Source organism: Schistocerca cancellata, chromosome 2 (genome assembly GCF_023864275.1).
Source record: "Schistocerca cancellata isolate TAMUIC-IGC-003103 chromosome 2, iqSchCanc2.1, whole genome shotgun sequence".
Classification (NCBI taxonomy): domain Eukaryota; kingdom Metazoa; phylum Arthropoda; class Insecta; order Orthoptera; family Acrididae; genus Schistocerca; species Schistocerca cancellata.
Genome location: NC_064627.1, coordinates 589,584,616 through 589,609,817, shown reverse-complemented (window position 1 = coordinate 589,609,817; position 25,202 = coordinate 589,584,616). Strand labels below are relative to the sequence as shown.

The 25,202-nt window shown below is 40.2% G+C and overlaps 1 protein-coding gene across 1 annotated transcript in view; it reads right to left on the bottom strand.

The window, feature by feature from the left end:
• The window catches only part of LOC126162220 (cyclin-D1-binding protein 1 homolog), a 99,180-nt gene extending 74,854 nt beyond the window's left edge, over window positions 1-24,326 (bottom strand). The window contains exons 1-2 of the mRNA XM_049918567.1: window positions 24,118-24,326; window positions 6,554-6,616 (exon numbers count right to left, since the gene is read on the bottom strand). Coding sequence (XP_049774524.1) covers window positions 6,554-6,616; window positions 24,118-24,184 — 130 coding nt within the window. The 5' untranslated portion in view covers window positions 24,185-24,326. The remainder of the gene's footprint in view (window positions 1-6,553; window positions 6,617-24,117) is intronic.
• Window positions 24,327-25,202: the final 876 nt, after the last annotated feature.

Sequence of the window (25,202 nt, the reverse complement as noted above, 5' to 3'; positions counted from 1 at the left end):
CGGAGAACATGCTGGCCACTCTAGTCGAGCAATGTCGTTATCCTGAAGGACGTCATTGACAAGATGTCCATTAAGAGGGTGCGAACTCTCATCCATGAAGATGAATGCCTCGCCAATATGGTTACATTGTCAGTCAGAGGATGGCATTCACATATCGTACAGCCGTTACGGCGCTTCCACGACCACCAGCGGCATACGTTGGCCCCACATAATGCCACCTCAAAACAGCAGGGAACCCGCACCTTGCTGCACTTGCTGGGCAGTGTGTCTAAGGCATTCAGCCTGACTGGGTTGCCTCCAAACACGTCTCCGACAATTGTCTGGTTGAAGGCATAAGTGACACTTATCAGTGAAGAGAATGTGATGCCAATCCTAAGTGGTCCATTCGGCATGTTGTTGCACCCAATGCATGGTAGTGTGGTTGCAAAGATGGACCTCACCATGGACATCAAGAGTGAAGTTGTGCATCATGCAGCCCACTGTGCACAGTTTGAGTTGTAACACGACATCCTGTGACTGCACGAAAATCATTATTCAACATGCTGGCGTTGCTGTCAGGTTTCCTCTGAGCCATAATCCGTAGGCAGTGGTCATCTAGTAGTAGCCCTTGCGCGGCCCGCACGGGGCACATCATTGACAGTTCCTGTATCTCCTCCATATCCGAACATCGCTTTGGTTCACTCCAAGACTCTTGGACACTTCCCTTGTTGAGAGCCCTTCATAGCACAAAGTGAGAATGCGGACGCGATCGAACTGCGGTATTGATCGTCTAGACGGTTTAACTAAGGACAACACAAGCCATGTATCTCCTCCCTGGTGGAATGACTGGAACTGATCGGCTGTCAGACCCCTCCGTCCAATAGGCCATGCAGGGTTGTTTACATCTTTGTACGGGTTTAGTTAGATCTCTGAACAGTCAAAGGGACTGTGTCTGTGATACAATATCCACAGTCAACATCTATCTTCAGGAGTTCTGGGAACTGGGGTGATGCACAACTTTTTTTGAAGTGTGTAATAGGTTAGCTCTCAACAGTCAACTGTTTTATCGCAACAACCATCTGATTCACCAGCAAGTAGCACAGAACAAGTTAAAGTTTTTTTTAATGGTTTGGGGCTATCCTTTGTCACAACTAACAGTGGTCACTGAGGCATGGCTAGAGCTTACACTGATAGGTGGCTGGCAACAATGACCAGCTTCCAGCTCAAGAATTCCAGGTTCAACAAATCCAAACTCCATGGAAGACTGAGCTCCACGAGTTGCTTAGTAGATATTGTAGCAAAAATTAATTCTCATGGCAGTGCCATATTTTTCACCTATGGTAAACGTATTGGTTGATTTGATACCTGATTCTCTTCACGACTGAAGTTATTTAAAATTAAGTTAACTTTCAAATGATATTGGTAATCTGGATAAGAAGATCGTGGAATGGACTTTTTCTTTATTTGTAAAGAAATTTATTTATTTTATAAATTAGTAAACTCATACGCCTAAGTATCAACATGAAGTTGATGAAATTTGCATAAAATTAAGAGTATGAAATTCGAAGATAGTATCAAACAAATGCTGATCTACTGCTCTAACAGGATGGCTATTGCTTGATTCTGTATAATTATGAATTTTTTGAGTGAAAGAGTCCAGTCACTCTGGGAAACTACTGTTCTTCTGTGTCTGTGGACACCAATAAAGACTGTACACACAAGTACAGGTAAACTTCACCCCCAATTGCTAGAAGATCTTGTATGCTATGATCATTCCTCAGAGAGCAAACAACATCACTGAGACATCTTCCTTACAAATACTAGTTGACTGTGTCCATATCCCAGAGAATCCTGTAACTGTTCTGACATTTCCATCCCATGACTACTATGCAGCAATAATACAATTTCCTTTGTAGTTCCAATATGTGCCTTACACCCTCTACCATAAACTACTTCTGAAATGGTCAGTTTATCAGTATCCACTTACCCATATTCTCCATTGAACTGAAGAAAAAAGAAGTTTGGAATTTAATGTCCCATTGATGAAAGAACTGTAGCACAAGCTTAGATTGGACTATGACAACAAAGGATATCAGCTATGTCATCCTCAAAGGAAGGATTTCACCATAGATAAGGATGGCCAGACAAGCCACTGTGCCACCTCACTCACTCCCTCAAGTACTGAAACTACTGCCTGTTGGAGGTACCTAGACTGAAGTTGTCATATTTGTACCAAACCTGATTATCTTGCTGAAGTGTACGTATACCATAATCTAGTCATCTGATCTCATTCTAACATGGCTGCTGTTCACTGCAGCTAACAACTGCCCTACCTCTTCCTGTGCAACAGAAAAATTATCTCAAAATTGTGAAATTATCTGTTCCTTTTCCATTATTATATAGCGAAAGTAATACTTAATGTGATACCAGAAACGACCAGTGTTATTTTTCATGTACACTGTAACAATTTACATGTATTGCAGGTAAAAATTTTTGTGCAAGAAAATGTAACATTTAACTGCTGCAGTTCATAAGCTACTTTTTTTTTTTTTTTTTTACCAAAGAAATATGCTTGTACCTTGGTAAATCATATACACTGCAAAGAAAATATTTCCAGGTCTGAATAAATCTTACAGTCTAAATCTTTGGTGCCCCCAGAAATCTACCAGAGGCATGGTGAGTGGGGTGGGAGTGGGTAGGGGCGTTACTCTATAATCACAATTTTTGACATAAATCAATTCATCAGTTTCGAGGCATGACATGAACGATATTCTATAAGGGACATAAAATACATACCATACTACAGTACGGCCTTGATAATATTGCATGCTCAGGGATCTGTCTATGCCAAATTATTGAATATGCTGGATTATTATGGTATTTTTAAAAACCTGATTTAAAAATGGGATATAAGCAAACCTACAGTTTTAATGTACAAAAATAAATAAATTTTATTAATTAAACACAACAGGAGGGATTATAGCATAAAAAATTAAAAGTAGACTTACGTATTACATGTCTGTAAAAACAAAACTGAATTAAAAGTCAAATATCACAACAGTTAAATCATTTTGACGCACAATGTTATAGAAAAATTCAATATCCATATATAATTTTTGTATCTCATTTACGAAATAAAATACCGTACACACCATAGATTTGGAAAGATCAAGAACAAGCTAATTAATAAAACCTGTTACCAAGAATTTGGTGCCATTTAATTGGAATCACTGTCTTTAGGAATAGCACAGATATCTGACATTGTCAAGGGTGTGCAATACAGCAGCCTGGTATGTACACTGGAGGCTCAGCTGAAATTTTCTTCAGAGCCCTCTGCAACATTGCAGAAATGCCAACTTGCTCCTCGGTTTGAGCTCTTGTGACAAAAATTATTTTGAGTTATGCTCAAATTCATAGTTTCAGAAGCACTGCATTGTAGGCTATTCTCAAAAAATTTCACAAATGTATTTAAGGCTTCTGAAGCCTCAGCTCAAGAGATGTGAGTTGCAGGCATTTCTTCTTCATCACTCTCAGTTTCTGGTGCCTCATGTGGGTTGAAAACATTTTGTAATATCACATCGTCCATCAGCTCTTCTTTGATAGCTAAATTTCTGCCACCATCGATCCATTTGTCAACACCTTCTGCTGCAAACTCACTCAGATCATTAGTGGATGAAGAATTTATCACTTTTACAATTTTAGAGCAATCAACTGTCAACTTATATTCATTTACACTGATTTCCATCTCATCTCCTTGACTAGTTTATGTCACGTTCTCTCCAGGCCTAACAATGCAACTGGCTTATCTTTGTGAGAATATAATTACTCAGTGAGGCAAACGATGGTTACTGACAAGGCACTAAGCCAAATTGTTCTGTTGTTTTTTGAAGGAGTCCAATTGTACTGCAAACTGCACAGAGAGAAAAGTAAGGGATAATTTCTTATGTATGTCAAACTATCGGGTCTGTCAGATTATTAGGTGCTGGATTATCATGGTCTTACTGTATATCCCACAGAACTGATGGTTATCAACTCATTTCTAGAAGTTTATGAGAATTCTGTACAGTAATGAAAAAAAAACTCTGTACTACAGCTTCCCGGGAGTGGATGGGGAGAGGGGGAGAGACCAAAAGTGCCTCTTCTGACCCTGACCCCCCTCCCTCCGCTGTGGGCGCCTAGTAACACAAATGTGAAATAAATTTAGAAAACAATATCTTATTTAAAAGGACTACTAAATTACATCAATTATGTAACAATTTCTATTTGCTGCAGTAAGACAGTTGTTGTTGTTGTTGTTGTGGTCTTCACTCCTGAGACTGGTTTGATGCAGCTCTCCATGCTACTCTATCCTGTGAAAGCTTCTTCATCTCCCAGTATCTACTGCAACCTACATCCTTCTGAATCTGCTTAGTGTATTCATCTCTTGGTCTCCCCCTACGATTTTTACCCTCCACGCTGCCCTCCAATACTAAATTGGTGATCCCTTGATGCCTCAGAACATGTCCTACTAACCGATCCCTTCTTCTGGTCAAGTTGTGCCACAAACTTCTCTTCTCCCCAATCCTATTCAATACTTCCTCATTAGTGATGTGATCTACCCATCTAATCTTCAGCATTCTTCTGTAGCACCACATTTCGAAAGCTTCTATTCTCTTCTTGTCTAAACTATTTACCGTCCACATTTCACTTCCATACATGGCTACACTCCATACAAATACTTTCAGAAATGACTTCCTGACACTTAAATCTATACTCGATGTTAACAAATTTCTCTTTTTCAGAAACGCTTTCCTTGCCATTGCCAGTCTACATTTTATATCCTCTCTACTTCAACCATCGTCAGTTATTTTGCTCCCCAAATAGTAAAACTCCTTTACTACTTTAAGTCTCTCATTTCCTAATCTAATTCCCTCAGCATCACCCGACTTAATTCGACTACATTCCATTATCCTCGTTTTGCTTTTGTTGATGTTCATCTTATATCCTCCTTTCAAGACACTGTCCATTCCGTTCAACTGCACTTCCAGGTCCTTTGCTGTCTCTGGCAGAATTACAATGTCATCGGCAAACCTCAAGGTTTTTATTTCTTCTCCATGGATTTTAACACCTACTCCGAATTTCTCTTTTGTTTCCTTTACTGCTTGCTCAATATACAGATTGAATAACATCGGGGAGAGGCTACAACCCTGTCTCACTCCCTTCGGAACCACTGCTTCCCTTTCATGCCCCTCGAGTCTTATAACTGCCATCTGGTTTCTGTAGAAATTGTAAATAGCCTTTCGCTCCCTGTATTTTACCCCTGCCACCTTTAGAATTTGAAAGAGAGTATTCCAGTCAACATTGTCAAAAGCTTTCTCTAAGTCTACAAATGCTAGAAATGTAGGTTTGCCTTTCCTATATCTTTCTTCTAAGATAAGTCGTAAGGTCAGTATTGCCTCACATGTTCCAGTATTTCTACGGAATCCAAACTGATCTTCCCCGAGGTCGGCTTCTACTAGTTTTTCCATTCGTCTGTAAAGAATTCGTGTTAGTATTTTGCAGCTGTGACTTATTAAACTGATAGTTCAGTAAGTTTCACATCTGTCAACACCTGCTTTCTTTGGGATTGGAATAATTATATTCTTCTTGAAGTCTGAGGGTATTTTGCCTGTTTCATACATCTTGCTCACCTGATGGTAGAGTTTTGTCAGGACTGGCTCTCCCAAGGCCGTCAGTAGTTCCAATGGAATGTTGTCTACTCCGGGGGCCTTGTTTCTAATCAGGTCTTTCAGTGCTCTGTCAAACTCTTCACGCAGTATCGTATCTCCCATTTCATCTTCATCTACATCCTCTTCCATTTCCATAATATTGTCCTCAAGTACATCGCCCTTGTATAGACCCTCTATATACTCCTTCCACCTTTCTGCTTTCCCTTCTTTGCTTAGAACTGGGTTTCCATCTGAGCTCTTGATGTTCATACAAGTGGTTCTCTTATCTCCAAAGGTCTCTTTAATTTTCCTGTAGGCAGTATCTATCTTACCCCTAGTGAAATAAGCCTCTACATCCTTACATTTGTCCTCTAGCCATCCCTGCTTAGCCATTTTGCACTTCCTGTCGATCTCATTTTTGAGATGTTTGTATTCCTTTTTGCCTGCTTCATTAACTGCATTTTTATATTTTCTCCTTTCATCAATTAAATTCAATATTTCTTCTGTTACCCAAGGATTTCTAAGAGCCCTGGTCTTTTTACCTACTTGATCCTCTGCTGCCCCTTCACTTCATCCCTCAAAGCTACCCATTCTTCTTCTACCGTATTTCTTTCCCCCATTCCTGTCAATTGTTCCCTTATGCTCTCCCTAAAACTCTGTACAACCTCTGGTTCTTTCAGTTTATCCAGGTCCCATCTTCTTAAATTCCCACCTTTTTGCAGTTTCTTCAGTTTTAATCTACAAGACAGTTATGGCAAGTATTTCTTAAGTAACAGAAATTACATTACTGCTTTCTACAAGAATTCTATACTTAGTGAATTATGTGTATTCTATGTTATATAGCCCAAACAAAATTTTTATATTACTTACAAAGCTGTAATACTTACAAAAAGCAAGCCAAAATCCATCTAAAGAAAATATCTCCGTTTCCTTTTGTTTTGAGTCACCACCTAAAAAAAAAATTTGTTATATTAAAAGATGTAATGAACCACTACAGACAGAAAAATTACACTTAAGGGATAACATACACCCATTGCGAAATAAGACCAGTGATGTTTTACGGCCACTTGCTACCACCTTTGGGATTAAACAATATTGAGGACAAAAGCGTTGGTCACAAGGTCAGTAAGGAGTTCTTGTGGTAGCATGATCCATTCCTCCACCCGTGTGGTTGTCAACTGCCGGATGGTCATTGGTGCATATAGACAGGCTGCAACATGTCTCCCCACACATGCTCGATGTATTAAGTTGGGAGAACAGGTAGGCCAGGCCATTTGTTGAATATCCTCTCGTTCCAAGAGTTGCTCCACCTGTGTAGTTCAATGCAGTCACCGATTGTCAATGAAGCAAAGGCCGAATTCACTCCTGAAAAGACACAAACTGGGAAGGAGTACAGTGTCAAAATAACATTGACTGGTGGGTGTACCATGTTCAAATATTAGGTCAGTATGCCCACGCAACATTATTCTTCCCCACATCATTACAAAACGATCATGTTCAGCAATGTTCCTGGTTGTATTACGTACCTTCGAATGACGAGTGGTGGGAACGCGTAACGCACAAAGGAATGCTGTTGAACATGACCATTTTGTTGGTCCCAGTGCTAAGGTGTGTGGAGGCATAATGCTGCACGGGTGTAATGTTTCCCAATCTTTGACAATGGTACACTCACCAGTCAACATTATAGTGATGCTGTAATCCTTCCGCATGTGCATCTTTTCAGGCCCTCGTTTCATTTTTATGGATGACAAGGTGTAGCCACATCGAACTGTGCTGGTAGTGGAGCCCTTACATTCAGTGCATATTCAGTGAATGGGCTGGCCTGCCCGTTACCCTGACTTAAATCCAATCGAGCATGTGTGGGACGTTGGGGAGACATATTGCAGCACTTCCACTTGCATCAATGACCATCCAGCACTTGTCAACTTCTCACCAACCTTGTGGACAGCACGGGAGCACATTGCAGAGCATAAACTACCATCCATGGTGATCACATTCCCTATTAAGGACTCATGTCCCTCATTTTGTAGTGCCAAGGGGACAACCATAAAGTGCAGTGACTTCAGTGTGATTATTTAATTTGAATAAAAGTGTCATTTCTGTTTGTCTCATCACGTATGTTTTTCAGATATCTTCTGTACTATAATGTAGCAGTTCTTTCTACATATGGTCGAAGTAATCCAGCTATGTTATTTGGCAGTGACACATCATCCAAATGTTACTTTTGTGCTTAAGTTATGGACGCCGGTGTACGAGGTCCGCTCAAAAAATTCTCAAACTTTGTCTATAAAATTTTTCTACGCTTACCTTTTACTTAATATGCACAGTCTCCTTCAAAATACACTCCTCCACAATTGATACACTGCTCCCAACACTGTTTCCACATCCAGAAGCAGTCTTGGTGCACTTCTTTTTGGATCGTGCGAAGCACCATCTGCGAATTTTCTTTTATCTCATCTATCATTGCAAATCTTCATGCTTTCAACGCATTTTCAACCTTGGAAATAAAAAAAAATAATAAAAAAAGTCCAGAGGGGCCAACTCTGGAGAAAACGGAGGATGAGGCAGCAGTCATTTCATTTTTTGCGCAATACTAAAGCACCAACAGGGATGCACATGCGGGTGTGTTCTCGTGATAGAAAAGCCGTGAATTGTCTCACCACATTTCAAGCCATTTCCTTCTAACATTTTCTTGCAGGCATCACAATACATCCTGATAGTGCCATTGATTAACAGTTTGTCTCTGTGCCATGAATTCATGGTGAACTAATCCTTCAAAGTCAAAGAAAACTACCAACAAGGTTTTGACCTGACCTGATGAGCTTCTTTTGGACTTGCAGAACCTTTCCCAAACCATTGTGAAGATTGAACCTTGGTCTCATTATCCTAATTGTAGACCTACATCTCCTCAACAGTTATGTTTGTCTTAAGGAACACCTGTACTCATTCACGCAATCCAAAAGCCCTAAACAGGTTGCGAGGCGAAGGTCTTTCTGGCCTTGACTCATGAGCTGTGGGTCGAAGGGACAAACTTGGCAGCAACACGATGCATTCCACGATGTTGTGTCAGGATTTCATGACAAGATCCAACTGAAATGTCACATTCTTCTGCAATCCCTCGGACAGTCAGTCTTCAATTGGCATGCATAATTTTGTTACCATTCCTGACATGATCATCATCAGTAGACATCAAAGGGCATCCTGAACAAGGTTCATCTTTAACTTCCATCTGCCCATGAGAATCATTCATAACACTTGAGTACGGCTTCAGCACTCATCATCATAGGGTTCCTGCTTCATTTGGTGTGTCTCTGTAAAGGTTTTCTTGAGTTTCATGCAAAGTTTGATGCAGACACATTGCTCCCCTAACCTTGCCATCTCGAAATTTGCAAACTGTGCGACAAAACATTCTACTCAATACAGTACTGAACAATAACTAACAGACATACAACAATAAAACTTTCGGTGGTTACACATTAAAGACAGACATGTGCAGCGATTCCAACCACATTTTGCTCCCACACACCACTGGCGCATAATTACAAATGCTTCAGAATTTTTTGAACAGACCTCATACGTTACATGATTTAAATTTAAACTTCAATTTGATGAAACAATTCAGGCTTCCAGGGACTAGAAAACTTTGATTCCCAGTATTTCATATAGTTATTAACTGAATTTAAAAGTTTAAAATGCTGTCATAATCTACTCATTAACAGTACAACATTATGTTAGAAGTTTAACACAATAAGATTAGTATTATAGTTACAAACTGTGTATATGTCTTGAGACAGAGTAAACCACAGCATGCCAATTGCCCAGATTCTACACACTCACTACTTGAGAATGAGAGCATTTAGCGACTGCCAATAAATTTTATACGTCACTTCAGACCTCTACAAAACTATTTCTCACTGTCAACCTCGAAAAATGATGAAAGGAAAAACGTTTACAGTTATTACATTTTCACTGTTCATGCACTGAAAGTTCAGCATCTGGTTTGGCATTTTAATTTATGACTTCTTTGCTATTAATTCTATTCCAACACATTTTGAAGGCAGTATCCATGTATACCACCAAATGGACTTGCACAATTATAAATTGTATGGCACAGTTTGCAAGATACGACGTCATAAACATTGATCTGCGTGAAAAACTAGCTTTTGTTTAAAACACAGCACAAACTACGCAGACTACATTTTTCCACTATTTGATGATGATAGCACTTAGTAACTTACAACAAACTATACACATAATTTCAAACATTTGCTAAACCTTTTTTTTTTCCTTCATTACATCCTTATATCAAATACTAAACACACAAATTCAATTATAAAGTAATGAGACATCTGAAGATATTTTTATAAATGGGAGTTTGACTCTTTAAATATTAAAGAATCTCAAGTTTATTGCTTAAGTTATATTCTAAATTTGGAGACAAATGTGTACTAAAGTAAGTCATGACTGAAAATGTCGAAGCCTGCAATGACTGCTGACACAAAGGCATGGTAATTTTAAACTGAAGGTTTTTATGCTTTCAACAAATCAGTGGTTTTTTTATTTTTATTTTTTTTTAAATACTGCAATAGCAGAATTTCATGGGAGTGTATAGACATATGTGCAGAGTGAAAAGCATATCAGCAACAAACTGAAGTAGCTCAGTTTGACAATAAGGCAGCACTCTTCAATTAGCAGCGGCTTTAAAGCTGTGATAAATTAAAAAAAGTGATTGAATATCTGGTCCAAAAACTGCACACTGAAACATTTTTCAAGCCCAAAATTCCACTCCACAAATTGGAAAATTAATATTTTCAGCAGCACTTGAACAAATTCATTGATGGTAAGCAGCATTTTGTTAAAAAGTTCGAATATAATTCGACATTCACAGTGTTACAACTTAATATTAATAATGTTTCAAATTATTTAAAAAAATAAGATAAGTAATAGACAAGTCATCCCTTTTTAGGTGCTGGTAACATCCTACATTTAAGAACTATTAGGAAGACCATCACGGCTTTGATACGACGACGACGGAAAAATTACAAAGCAGCTAGCAGGGAAGACATTATATCAGCTGATAAGACCTCTGATGGAAGAGGCCATTGTGTTTTCACTGGATTGTAGCATGAGTAGAAACTTTTTTTACAAGTACACACAGAGACAGCTAACTCAACAGAATGTACTTTGGAGGCTCTTGTTGGTTTGTGGGATTGAAGGGACCAGACTGCTACGGTCATCGGTCCCTTTTTCCAACAAAAAAAAAAAAAAACCTCACAGAGAATGAGAATAAAAAACGAACAACAGGAAATGACGGTGGTTGGCCGACCATAGAGAAAAAAAAGGGAAAAGCCAACCACCGAGAACACATTAAAAACTCAGTTTAAAATCTGAGGCCAAAAGCCAGAATCAACATTAAAAACAAACACTCAGATTAAATGATAAAAAGCCCCTGCTCGAATAAAACGTAAAACTAAGCTAGACATAGCGTTGTCGTCAGTTAAAAGGGCAGGGAGTGTATGAGGCAGCGCAAACGTCTGCCTGAGCACGGTTAAAAGTGGGCAGTCCAACAAAATGTGGACCACCGTCAAAGCCGACCCGCATTGACATAGAGGTGGGTCCTCATGCCGCAGTAGAAAGCTGTGTGTCAAGCGGGTGTGGCCAATGCGGAGCCAGCAAAGGACTACTGAGTCCCTGCGGGTGGCTCGCAGGGATGACCGCCACACAGTCATTGTCTCCTTGACGGCACGGAGTTTATTGGGGGTGGTCATACCGCACCATTCAGCGTCCCATAGCGCGAAAATTTTGCAGCGGAAGACTGCTCGCTTTGGAGGCTCTTCCAAAATACAACACAAAGTGTGATAACATGAAAGCAGTTGTGACTGCGCTAGGTACACAAACAAACATTATGTCTTTTTGAAAACAATCATAAGTGATCACTTAATTTAAGTGATGTTCAGCACTGGGCACATCAACTGAATCTGACTGCAAATATTTTTTTCTTGAAGGACCTTAGTAAATAGAAAAATATTATAAGCAACTTAAAAAAGTGCTTCCTTGAACACCAGGAAGAGGAAATGTGTATCTGCATTTTTTGAATAAAAAGAAGAGGGATGGAAAGGTATTTACTCTTCCAGTTTTAACGTGCTCGAACTCACGTCTCTCCATTTGAATTCTTCCGCACTGATAACATGTGGGACTGTCTAATGCAAACACTGAGTATGTCACTTCGCTGTCTGATTATGAGGTGGATTGGAATCATGTGGAGGCTGCATCTGTTAAAGACTGCCTTCTTAGAGACTTCAAAATATCCCACTTCACACAAACTTTCTTCAAAGTCTTTTTTTTTTTCTTTATTTATTATGCATATGAACAGGACTCGTGCAGCCATCACACTATGTATTTAAGGTTTAATATGCTGAAGTGCAATATACACATTGGATAGCAGCTCTTCCAACAAAAAGACAATATATCCTCAAAGTCTTCCTGTGGCAGCATGCCCATGTATGCTGCCACCATGATGGCAGAGTTCATATTCAGCACCACTGGTGAGAAGATGAAATAAGGGCACCTGATTTGCTCGCAGTCAGCATCACTGCTGGCCATGTGGTCTCAGCTGCCCAAAGCCTCATCCTCTCCTGCTTCAGCTGTGCTCAGGGAAGGCTCTGCTTACAAACTAGGACAGTTATATAATTTTGCATGACAAACATTGCACGTTACTGCACTTGATGTGGGCTACTAATATCCTGTTAATGTTCTCACATGCTTGTATAATTCTGGTGCTCTGTTCACTGCTGTTGTAATTCTTGTGGGATGATCTTGTACGTAAGGGAATGTAGATATTACAGTTTTTGGTGATGAGGTGATTTTCATTTCCACATGTCATCTGCAAGAATGATGGACATGACAAGGACTCAGTTGTTACACCAGCAGTTGCCGCTTACTCTGTGTGAACATAAGTCTGAACAGCAACAATAATAGCAGCAGCAGCAGTTAAAGATTTGATTCACCAGTAGGTTACAAGGGTGCAACAGCCCTCCCACAACTGCTCTCTACATGTCCTACCACTCTCCCATCTTATCCACCATTCTATGAACAAAGGAAGATTGGGACTCATATGCACAATATTTGCAGGAACATTTCGCAGCCTTTCAGGTAGTGGCAAAAATTTCCCCTTTTTTTATCTTGGATTCAACCCAAAACATTCCATTCACTTTAAAAATTTGCCCCATTTAAGGACCCAGCGCTGTTGTATTCTGAAATTGTCAGTTTCTCAGTGCTTATTATCTTAAGCCAATCCAGGCTGTTGCTTCGCATATGGAGCTTCACCAATGTAAAATAAACCGAGCCAGTCCTATCAGGCATGGGTAGACAACCTCCATGGTTTAAATAGGAAGTGCAAATTTATTTGTGCTTATTACAAACAGTTCTACGGCGACTCTCAGATACATGTCACTGTCATCCATTCTGCTCCAGACTGAGAGGTGTGTCAGGAGGTGATGTGTTTGGAAGATCCTAGTCAAGGAGGTTGTTGCTATTGCTCAGGCATTTGAATTGTCACAGGCTGTGACTGAACAGTCTGACAACATAACTGATGCAGCATCAGTGTGTTCAGTTCCGCTGACAACCTAGGCATGCTCATTTCGTTTGCAATGTTCAGAGCAGGATGTTAGCACTTTCTGACGACAGTTCCCCTTGTGGCCTGGTTCTTTCTGTGCACACATCCATAGTCACTGCCTGCACTGGCAGACATTGTGAGTCGTGTGTCAAAAACATGGCCACGTGGCAGCTATCTGCCATAGCAGCTCATAACACCGGTCTTCAGATACGGACATGGAGTTTAGACATGCATAGTGTAACACTGTTGCACAGCCCTGAGCTCTGTGTTCCCTGTAAGATCTACAACATTCTGCCCATTCAGCAACAGGTCAGTACATCTCACATGGGCAATCACATTTTTGGACGGTGACAGTGGAATGTCAGAAAATATTTTTTGTCTCAATGCCTCCAACTCCATCCTGTTCCAGGCACTCGATGAGCTCTGCCACAAGTTGGTCACTGTTTTCACCCGAAATAGGTGATGCAAAAGACTATGAGGCTCACATCACCCTTAAGCTTAAGGCCATTCCTAAGTTTTGCCATACTTGGCCTTTCTCTTTTGCTCTGTGACCAGCTATTAAGGACAAATTGGACAGGTGCATGGCCTGGGCATCGCTGAACACGCTCATTCTAACTGGTGCGCTACACCTCTGGTTGTCATTTGCAAACCTACAGGATGCGCGCGCGTGTGTGTGGAGGTGGGGGGGGGGGCTGTTTCTTTTGTGTAGGATTTCCATGCTTTTATTGTGTGGAGATTTTAAGTCCGCCATTAACGCCCAGCCAATAGTACATTGCTACCCTATTCCACCCCTACATAAATACCCTTGAAATTGGGAGTCAGGGAGTGTTTTTTGACAATTAACTTGGCAGAAGCAAACCTCCAGCCTTGTCTCGATTCCACTTCTCAACAGATTACAGTCCCTTCTGCTTATACCATTGCACGCACCTGTCATTCAGCACTGAGTACCCCTACCATTTTCCAGAGATTTTTTTAAATAGTTAACACAACGCAGTGAATCAAAGCATATGGTTGGCACCTGTAAGACGCAGTTAAATAAGTGCTCGGCAGACTAGTCAGCCAACTCAGCATTACCTTTGTTTTTCAGCACTTTCAGATGCAGTGCATGTAAATATGTCACATTGTTTCAGTTCACTCTGTTGGTGTTGTGTTGTAAAGCACCTGAATTGATGTTTTATTATATTTTTTGTTAATGCTTGTGATGTAAAAGATGGTTTTGTACAACAGTTCTGCAAATTACTAATAAATTTAGAGAATGTATGGAGGGCCAGGAAAATGTACCTCATTCTCTCAGCTGAATGTATTTACTGGACTGCTTTTTTTTTCATCTGAGAGAAGAATACAGTGTTTAATACAGTTTATATTTCTACAACCAAATCTCTATGATTACCTTACAGATCACACTCAAGTGTATGGTAGGGGTTTCACAGAACCACTTTTAAACTAGCTCTTGATCATCCCACTTTCGAATAGCATGCGGAAAACATTAATAGCTAAATTTTCCTGTATGAGTGCTGACTTGTCTTTTTTTTTATGGTCTTTTCTCCCAACCGTAGGTGTGCACCATCAAAATGTTTTGTGATTAACCTGTTAAGTGAGTAGTTTGCAAGCGCACCTCTTCCACAGTGGGTAATATATGCCAGCGCGCCCCTTCGCGGTGGTGCTGCGCGTTGTTCTCACGTTTTCCTTCGCGTTTTCATTGTTGAATTTAAATTGGTATTGGGTGTGTTGTGTACACAGTTCCGCGTAGTCAGTGCATACAAAACTTTCCCACTAGAGCGCGCCCCGCTAAGCACAACAGCGCAGGCGCAGCGCTCGTCCGTCTCCGCACTACGAGATGGCGCTGCCTTAGAGACGGACCAAATTCTGCTTCCATCGATCCGTGTATTAATATGTAACGCAGCCAATGAGATTGCTGCTAATGTAGAACCTTTTCTCCTCGCGGATCACACTCGCGCAGTGATACCTGAATGCGCGAGGTATTATAACGAGTGTACAGACCTCCGATTAGTCAGTCTGCATTTGTCTGCACCAGCCTGTACCAGTCTGCATTAGTCTGTACCAGTCTATAGTCAAGTTTCAGTCTGCACCTAAGAAGATTATCATATTCCTGTACATAGCCATGAAGATAAATGTATAGACACTTTTTCAAGTATCAGAGATATGTGAGAATAAGATTACCGTACCCAGACCAAAGGAACTTCAGATTGTCAATTGTAAATAGCATCCAGAATCAAGTTATGTAATGTCTATGCTTTTTATTGTTTTAATAAATGTGTGTGAAAATTAATCAAGTTCTGTTTAAAGTTGGTCACCGTCAATCTGCTACTCTAAACGTGCAAGTGGCATTCCTTCGTCTGACCTAACGGCAGAAGATAAACACACCACAATAAGACCACGAGACATACTGCTGACATTCGCCTACTTCGTTAGAGCGACAAGTCAAATAATCTGATGGTGTGTGTACCGAAGGTCTTACAGTACGCACACCACGGGGTGGAAATGAATAAAATATATTGCAGAAGTTAACAAAACTGTATTTTCACAATATCACATATTGTTTTCAGTGTGAAACATTTTAAAACAAAGTCCTGCACACAAGAAAACTTCGAATTCTGCGCACCGGTATGAAATCTCTTTGCAAAGGCCTTTTCTCGTACACACCACACACCTCCTTGTTGGTCTTTTCTTCGTTGTGGGTGGCCGAAGGTATGGAAAATGCCAGGCTGTAAGGCATGTTGCTTTTTGTGTTCGAGGTGGGCGTCCTACTGATGTCCCTTGATGTGGTGAAGATATGGTCAACTGTTCACCAAGACTAATCAGGAAGCTCATTCTACTTTGTTCACCACCATGCTTCTTGTACAGAATGTATGGATTGTAGCATGCAATGTCCAACAAGTGGTGGAAAAGCTTCTGATAGTATTTTTTCAGGCTGCTTCTGGCCATCTGGTAGCTTTGTAACTGAGAATTGCACCTATTCATGCCCCCCATATTCTTGTTGTGGTCAACGACAACTTGTGGCTTTTGAACGATTCCCTTCTTCGAGTTTACATTTACAAACGTATCGTCATGGAAGGTGCTGACCATAACAACATCTCGTCTTTCCATTTCATTACCATCTGCTTGCCTTTGTACCCTGTTATGTACTCCCCTTTCTTCAGTTTTTCCTTTTTTACGAAGTCAGGGAACCCCTTCCTTTCTTGTCACATTGTGCCGACAACATCGGTGTTTTTGCTGGTTAGTTTGTCCACCAAATCTGTACTGGTGTACCAGTGGTCAAGATAAATACAGTGGCCTTTCCCGAGTAGATCGTGTGCGAGCTCCAAAACAATTCGAGAGGTTTATTTTTTCATCTGGATAGTGGCTACCATAATTAGTGTCCTTTCCAGTGTAAACATTAAAGTCCCATACATACCCGGAACTGCTTTCACAGAGTTCGTACAATTTGATGCCAAATCTGCTACGCTTTGATGGAATATATTGCTTCCATCCAAGTCGTCCTTTCCAGAGCAACAACGATTCGTCAACGGTGATGTTCCTTTCTGGCATGTACACTGATCTGAATTTACGCCTCAGATGCTCCATAATGAGGTGAATTTTGAATAGTTTTCTGCTGATAGTGCCTAGTGGGTCATATGAGGTATTGTCAGCAAAGTGGAGGAATTTCAATAGAAGATGAAACCACTTTTCACTCATCACTTTCCTGAAGAAAGGTGTGTCAACTGATTCCCTCTTTGAAAAGTACATTTTGTGGTCTGGTTTGTGAAGATTTCCTTGAAGTACAAGCATTCCAATAAGTGTTTTTACCTCGTCGTGTGTAGTATTCTGCCAACTGTGAACCCTGGAGTGTGCTGCTAAATTGGGATGAGAAGCTACGAACTGTTCTGCATATAAGTTTGTCTGTTCAGCTATCATTGTGAACGAAACATCATCCACAAAACACATAAAAAAACTCATCACATCGATTTGTTTTAGAGGCACAACTGTACCACTATTACCACTGAACAAATATTGAATACGAACTGAACTAGCATGCACAAATTCACTAGGTACCGTCTGCTGCAGTAGTGCCTCCCCGTCAGGTGTTTCTGAATCGAAATCACTTTCACTAGCCTCAACATCTGTATCTTGAAAACTTTCAGAACAGTCACTGAAATTATCGTCACTTTCTAAAAGCAGCTTCTCAATCTCCAAATCTGATAAACGACTTCTTTTCGCCATTGCAAAAGATCACTCACTAACGCTGCGGTAAACACAGACAAAAAAGGCGTGCTTTTGCGGCTGCTTCACAGGACACATTTTCTCGACACGCGCTCGTGTGGACAATGTTATAACTAGCCTATAACACGCTGTGTTGCGTGACAAGAGCTGCCATCTAGTGGACGAAGCTCAACTAATACCACAGTGTCAACGGCAGGCCGATAACTCGTCATTCCCATTAGCTACTAGCCACAGAATGCAGTGGACGGATATATCCGTCGAACCCACTGTGCAATAGCAGAGCATGGACGTATATATCAGTCATGCCCACTTAAAAGGTTAAGGGGGGAAATCAGTGACTGAAATATCATAAACAGATCTCACCACAATGAAAAATTCCTTTGATTTAATGGCTGCACCCCAACTGACTTATCACATCTGCGACTCTCTCTTCCCTATTTAATGATAATACAAAATGGGCTGTCCCACTTTGAACTTTTTCGACACCCTCCATCAATGCTATCTGTTAAGGATCCCATACCATGCAGCAATACTAAAGGAGAGGATGGCAAGCATAGTGTAGGCAGTCTCTTTAGTACATCTTTTGCATTATTTATACATGTTCTGCCAATAAAACACAGTATTTGGTTCAGGGCAGCTAGATGCAATCAGGAGATTAGACATTGGACGGAAGGGGGGGGGGGGGGGAGGGGGGGGGGGGAGTAAAAAGACTGGGTACGCTGGTGGACTAGAGGGCTGTGTAGTGCTGGAAGGGGCTAGATGGGTGAGGACAATGACTAACAAAGGTTGAGACCAGGAGGGTTACGGGAACATAGGATATACTTCAGGAAGAGTTCCCACCTGCACAATTCCGAAAAGCTAGTGTTGGTGGGAAGGATCCATATGGCACAGGCTTTGAAGCAATCACATTGAAATGTAGAATGTCATGATGGGCGGCATGCTCAGCAACAGGGTGATCTAATTGTTTCTTGTCCACAGTTTGTCGGTGGCCATTCATGCGGACATACAGCTTGTTTGTTGTCATGCCCACATAGAATGCAGCCCGTGGTTCCAGCTTAGCTTGTAAACCATAAGACCAGTCTCACAGATAGCCCTACTTTGATTGGATAGATGATGTTTGTGACCGGGTTGGAGTAGGTAGGTGGTGGTGGTGGTGGTGGTGGGAGGATGTATGGGACAGGTCTTGCATCTATGTCTATTACAGGGATATGAGCCATGAGGTAAGGGGCTGCGATCAGTGGCTGTGTTGGGATGGATGAGTATATTGTGTAAGTTCAGTGGATGGTGGAATACCATTCTGTAAGGGGTGGCAACGATAGTGGGTGGGACATTTCTCATTTCAGGGCACGACAAGAGTAGTCGAAAACCTGCCAGAGAATATAATTCAGTTGCTCCAGTCCTGAATGGTACTGAGTTATGAGGGGAATGCTCCTCTTGGCTCAACGGTGAGAGTTTGGGAGGTGGCGGGTGACTGGAAAGGTACGAAATGGGAGATTTGATTTTGTACAAAGTTGGGAGGTTAATTACTGTCTGTCAGGGCCTCAGTGAACCCCTCAGTATATATCAAGAGGGAGCACTAGTCACTGCAGATGCAATGACCACGGGTGCCCTGTACAGAAGGGACTTCTTAGTATGGAATGGGTGGCAGCTGTTGAATTGAAGGTACTTCTGATGGGTAATAGGTTTGGTATGGGCAGAGGTACTGGTGTAGCCATCTTTGAGGTGGAGGTCAACATCGACAAAGGTGGGTTGTTGGGTTAAATAGGACCAGGTGAAACGAATGGAGGAGGAACTATTTCATCACCACATTCCACAAGAAGCCTGATTAGTACACAATATGGACCAAAGACTTGACTTTATTATGTGACTTGAGTTACTTCACTACTTCCACATTACTCACAATGGCAACCGTTCTTGATGAGAAATATTTACTGCACCTTCTTTTGTGAAAGAGTTTTGGAAAACCATGTTTAGTAACTCTGATTTAGTTTTGTTGTTACTGGTAACGTTACTGTACCTATCATATAGTGCTGGTATTTATTGTATTGTGTCACTAGTACACACACAACCAAACATTCTTTGGATTTTCTGCCAGATTTGTGCTAATTTAATGCCTCACTTTTAGAACAACTTTGTTTCTTGTAGCTGTCAACTTGTTTAAGTTATAGAGTTACAATGGAATATAATATTGCTGAAAGATTTTTCACAGAACCCAAAGAAGTTGTGGTCATACATAAAGGCTCTTAGTGGCCCCAAAGTTAAGTTTCCAATCATTCATGGACAAGACAGGAACTGAAATACAGTAGCACCACAAAAGCAGAAATACTGAACTCTGTTCTCAAATGTTCCTTTACAAAGGAAAACCGAGAAGTATTGCCCTAACTTAATTCTCACGCCACTGGGAAAAAAGAGTGGAATAGTTATTAGTGTCAGTGGCATTGAGAAACAGCTGGAATCATTAAAATTGAACACAGCCCCAGGGCTCAATGCATTCCAAATCAGATTCTACACCCAATTCACAGTTGAGTTAGCCCATCTGTTAACAGTTAAATCATAAGATACCTCAAACAAAATGCTATGCCCTTAAGTAGGAAGAGAGCACAGGTAACATCTGTCTACAAGTAGGGTAACAGAAGTGATCCACAAAGCTACCACTTAATACCTCCGACATCCATTTGTTGTAAAATCTTGGTTCTGGATTCAAACAACAGTGAGGTACCTCCAACAGAATGACCTCCAGGCCAACCATCCTGGATTTCGAAAACATAGATCGTGTGAAACCCAAGTCACACTTTTCACAAATGTCATCCTGAAAACCAAGGCAGTTGGGGCAGATGAAGTATTTCTTATTTTCTGAAAAGCATTTGACTCAGTAAAACACCTAAACTTAACATCAAAAGCATGATTGTATGGGGGCATCAGGCTGAAATTTGTGGCTGAACAGAGGATTTCTTCGTAGGGAGGACGCAGCATATTATTTCACGTGGAGAGTCACTGACAGATGTAGAAGTATCTTCAGAGGTGCCTCTGGGAAGGAGGTAGGGACCCTTGCTACTCTTATTTTATATTAATGACCTTACTGACAATATTAATGACAATATCTGACTTCTCATAGATGATGCAGTTATCTACAATTACATAAGGTCTCAACAAAGCTGCACAAATATTCAGTCAGATTCTGATAAGATTTCCAAGTGGTGCAAAGATTGGCAATCTGCTTTAAATGGTCTGAAGTGTAAGACTGTGTACTCCACAAAACGAAAAAATGTAGGATCCTAAAGTCAACAAGCCGTGACTCTAATTGGCCAACTCCTACAAATACCTGGGTGGAATAGAGACTGGATATGGAATGATCACATTGGCTCCCCCATGTGTAAAGCAGGTAGCAGACTTTGGTTTATTGGTAGAATACTAAGGAAATGCAGTCAATCTACAGAGGAGACTGCTTACAATTCACTTGTCTGACCTATCCTAGAATACTGCCGAAGTGTGTGGGACCAGTATCAAATAGGACTAACAGTGGATATTGTATGTATACAAATAAGGGCAACAGGAATGGTCATGGGTTTGTCTGACCTGCAAGGGAGTGTCACAGAGATGGAAAAATTGTACTGGCATACTCTTCAGGACAAATGGAAACTATACTGAGGAAGTCTATTAACAAAGTTTCAAGCACCAGTTTTAAATGATGACTATGGATATACTACAACACCCTCTACATCACTCCCCAAAGGGATCATGAGGACAAGATTCGATTAATTACATTATGCACAAACCATTTGCAATCATTCTTCCACTGCTCAATATACAAACTGAATGGGAAAAAGTCTCAATAATGGGTACAATGGGATGTACTTTCTGCATTGTACTTCACAGTGATTCATGGAGTATAGCAAAAATCTAGATAATGAATACACAGCTGCAGTCTGGTCTAAAGACTATCCTTGGTGACCCACCTAACAATTTGTGGATGTTGCTGAAGGCTGCTGTCCTAGCTCACTAGGTAACAGCAAAGCTCAAATTCTGGGTAAAATATTGAGAGCTACTGAAGAAAGTTAATTTGATATATGCGAACTTAAATTTTTAAGGTGGTGTTTCTATCAGCTGACAACTTTAAGTAATTAACCCTTGCAATATCAAGGGGAGGGGGGGTGGGGTACTTTATGCCCACCTTTTGAAGATATTGTAATTTAGTTATATATTTTAAATTTTATTATCTAACATTCCATAACTCTTTTTAATTTTCTGTAAAACATTACCTACAAATTTAAGTCTTAATAGTGAATGTGACTTTTCATAATAAATGATGCTGTTGTGGTCTTCAGTCCTGAGACTGGTTTGATGCAGCTCTCCATGCTACTCTATCCTGTGCAAGCTTCTTCATCTCCCAGTACCTACTGCAACCCACATCCTTCTGAATCTGTTTAGTGTATTCATCTCTTGGTCTCCCTCTACGATTTTTACCCTCCACGCTGCCCTCCAATACTAAATTGGTGATCCCTTGATCCCTCAGAATATGCCCTACCAACCGATGCCTTCTTCTAGTCAAGTTGCGCCACAAATTTCTCTTCTCTCCAATTCTGTTCAATAACTCCTCATTACTTATGTGATCTACCCATCTAATCTTCAGCATTCTTCTGTAGCACCACATTTTGAAAGCTTTTATTCTCTTCTCGTCTAAACTATTTATCGTCCATGTTTCACTTCCATACATGGCTACACTCCATACAAATACTTTCAGAAACGACTTCCTGACACTTAAATCAATACTCGACGTTAACAAATTTCTCTTCTTCAGAAACGCTTTCCTTGCCATTGCCAGTCTACATTTTATATCCTCTCTACTTCGACCATCATCAGTTATTTTGCTCCCCAAATAGCAAAACTCCTTTACTACCTTAAGCGTCTCATTTCCTAATCTAATTCCCGCAGCACCACCCGACTTAATTCGACTACATTCCATTATCCTCGTTTTGCTTTTGTTGATGTTCATCTAATATCTTCCTTTCAAGACAATGTCCATTCTGTTCAGCTGCTCTTCCAGGTCCTTCGCTCTGTCTGACAGAATTACAATGTCATTGGCGAACCTCAAAGTTTTTATTTCTTCTCCATGGATTATAATACCTACTCCAAATTTTTCTTTTGTTTCCTTTACTGCTTGCTCAATATACAGATTGAATAACATCGGGGAGAGGCTACAACCCTGTCTCACTCCTTTCCTAACCACTGCTTCTCTTTCATGCCCCTCGACTCTTATGACTGCCATCTTGTTTCTGTACAAATTGTAAATAGCCTTTCGCTCCCTGTATTTGACCCCCGCCACCTTCAGAATTTGAAAGAGAGTAATCCAATCAACATTGTCAAAAGCTTTCTCTAAGTCTACAAATGCTAGAAATGTAGGTTTGCCTTTCCTTAATCTCTATTCTAAGATAAGTTGTAGGGTCAGTATTGCCTCACATGTTCCAACATTTCTATGGAATCCAAACTGATCTTCCCCGAGGTCGGCTTCTACCAGTTGTTCCATTCGTCTGTACAGAATTCGTGTTAGTATTTTGCAGCTGTGGTTTATTAAACTGATAGTTTGATTAATTTCACATCTGTCAACAACTGCTTTCTTTGGGATTGGAATTATTATGTTCTTCTTGATCATAGTAAATGTCATATTCATATTTTCAGGTTCTTACAGATCTATATATCTTCATAAAGTATGTTACAAATAGAAGTCAAATGAGAATGACGTGTATATTTCTTTTATTATTTGTGATGGTCATAAAGTTCACCTCCCATCATACACATTATGGGAAAAGCATTGGTATTGCTATGATTGTGATAAAGGATATTTTCATGTTCTGTACCCTTCCTATGCATCAGAACCTATTCAATAAGTATCTTATTAATGAAAATTACTAACAATTAAGGCAATTTGTTTTCTTTTTAAGTTTGTTTGTGGTGGGCATAATATATGCATTCCCCTTTGGTAGTACAAGTTCTGGAAAATATATTGATATTGCTACAGTTAATATATCAAGTTATTTAGATAACTATAAGGGTAAATGTAATGTATGTACATGTGAAAAGAAAGGATCTTATTATGCTGTATGTAAAGCATATAAAAATAATTGTGAAATGGCGAATATTTCACACATAAATCTCTCACAGGCCAATAAAGTACAATATGATACTTGAGGAAAGGTAACGGTTGATAACAACAGAATGATTTAATACAGCAAGTGGCTAGGCTTAATTTGATTTGAGAAGTATCAAGTTTATTATTGTGGCCTGGTGTCAAAACAAACCGGAACACAATATACACGAAATTCACGAAGTGTCAAATGTTTGGTTACAAGCAATCACTAAATTTCTATAAACGTATAACAAAAAAAGGCTGTTGTTCTATACAGATCATGGTAACACACGTGCCTACTGCACTTCAAGCCATCCATGCGTGAAAGGTATTAATTCCTTTACTGAGAATAGGAAACATAGCCAACACTGGAGGCAAAGTGCAGTTAAAGCCTGTCTCAGTAAAAACAACTAATTTTTTGGCGTAACAGGAAACCCTGCACTCCTAGGAACGTTCCCAATAACACACTCGCAACATAGCGTAAAACTTACTTTCTATTTCACGTAAGTTATTCTCCAACGCTTCCAATATACTATGAAATACATTTTCTTCGGCCATATCAGTCGCATTCAGCGTCAAAAAAACTGAATCCAAACATAAACACAACTTAATCTATATTTCAGCTTCGTTGATATCCCACAACAGAACAATTGAAGGATCACAAAAGTTGTCGATAGCCAAACGTTCGAACAATGTAGCCAACTTTGTTACACGTATTTCGGCTACAAGTGCATATTTCTCGGCCTAAAATACATTCCATTCCTAAGAAATTTGTTACATATCGGAGTCAGCCAATGACTATAGCGGTTACTATCAGCCAATGAAAAAAATTAATTGTCTTATACAAGCGGCAGACTGTGTACCCTGTTTTCGTTCAAGTGGTTTATTTACTGACGGATCAAATGTGTAGCGTTCTGCGATGTTTGTGGGAAGAGTTTTGTACGAAGTCATAACTAATGGAAACATGTGCGTTTTCCACGGCATCAGCGAGGCAGAGAAAAAAAAAGTCACACTTTTGGCTGCTCTCGACATACGTACATGAAACCACACAGGCCTACAGAATTACAGGGGTCATTTCACCTCAAGTGGTCATAGGCTTCCCGCTCCTTGAGGTTCAATTTTCCTGAAATTTGCTGTGGATGTAGATCTATCCTAAAAATGAATTTGTGCAAAATTTTAAAAACACGAGCTTAAGTATACGAGAAACAGCGAAATTCTATTGTGATGGCATTTCGACGAATGTGCATGAAAACGAACAAACACCAGTGTCTGAAGCCGTTTTATTACAAGACAGAATCAAGTGGGAAACTATTACTTTCAGGTCCTGGATTATTTCTGGTTGTGAATCAGAACACTACATTTGACAGAATGTAAAGAATACACTAAGTTGACTCAAAAAACCTGCAGAGAAAAATGCACATATTTTTGACCTCCTTTGCAGGCAGGTATATCAGGAAGAAAAAATGCAAATAATCTACAGCATGACTCATTTGTTAACAATGCCTCTTAGCATATCTCCCTGCTTACCCAATTATTTTCGACTATACTCAATCACAAACGTGGTATAGAAATTAAA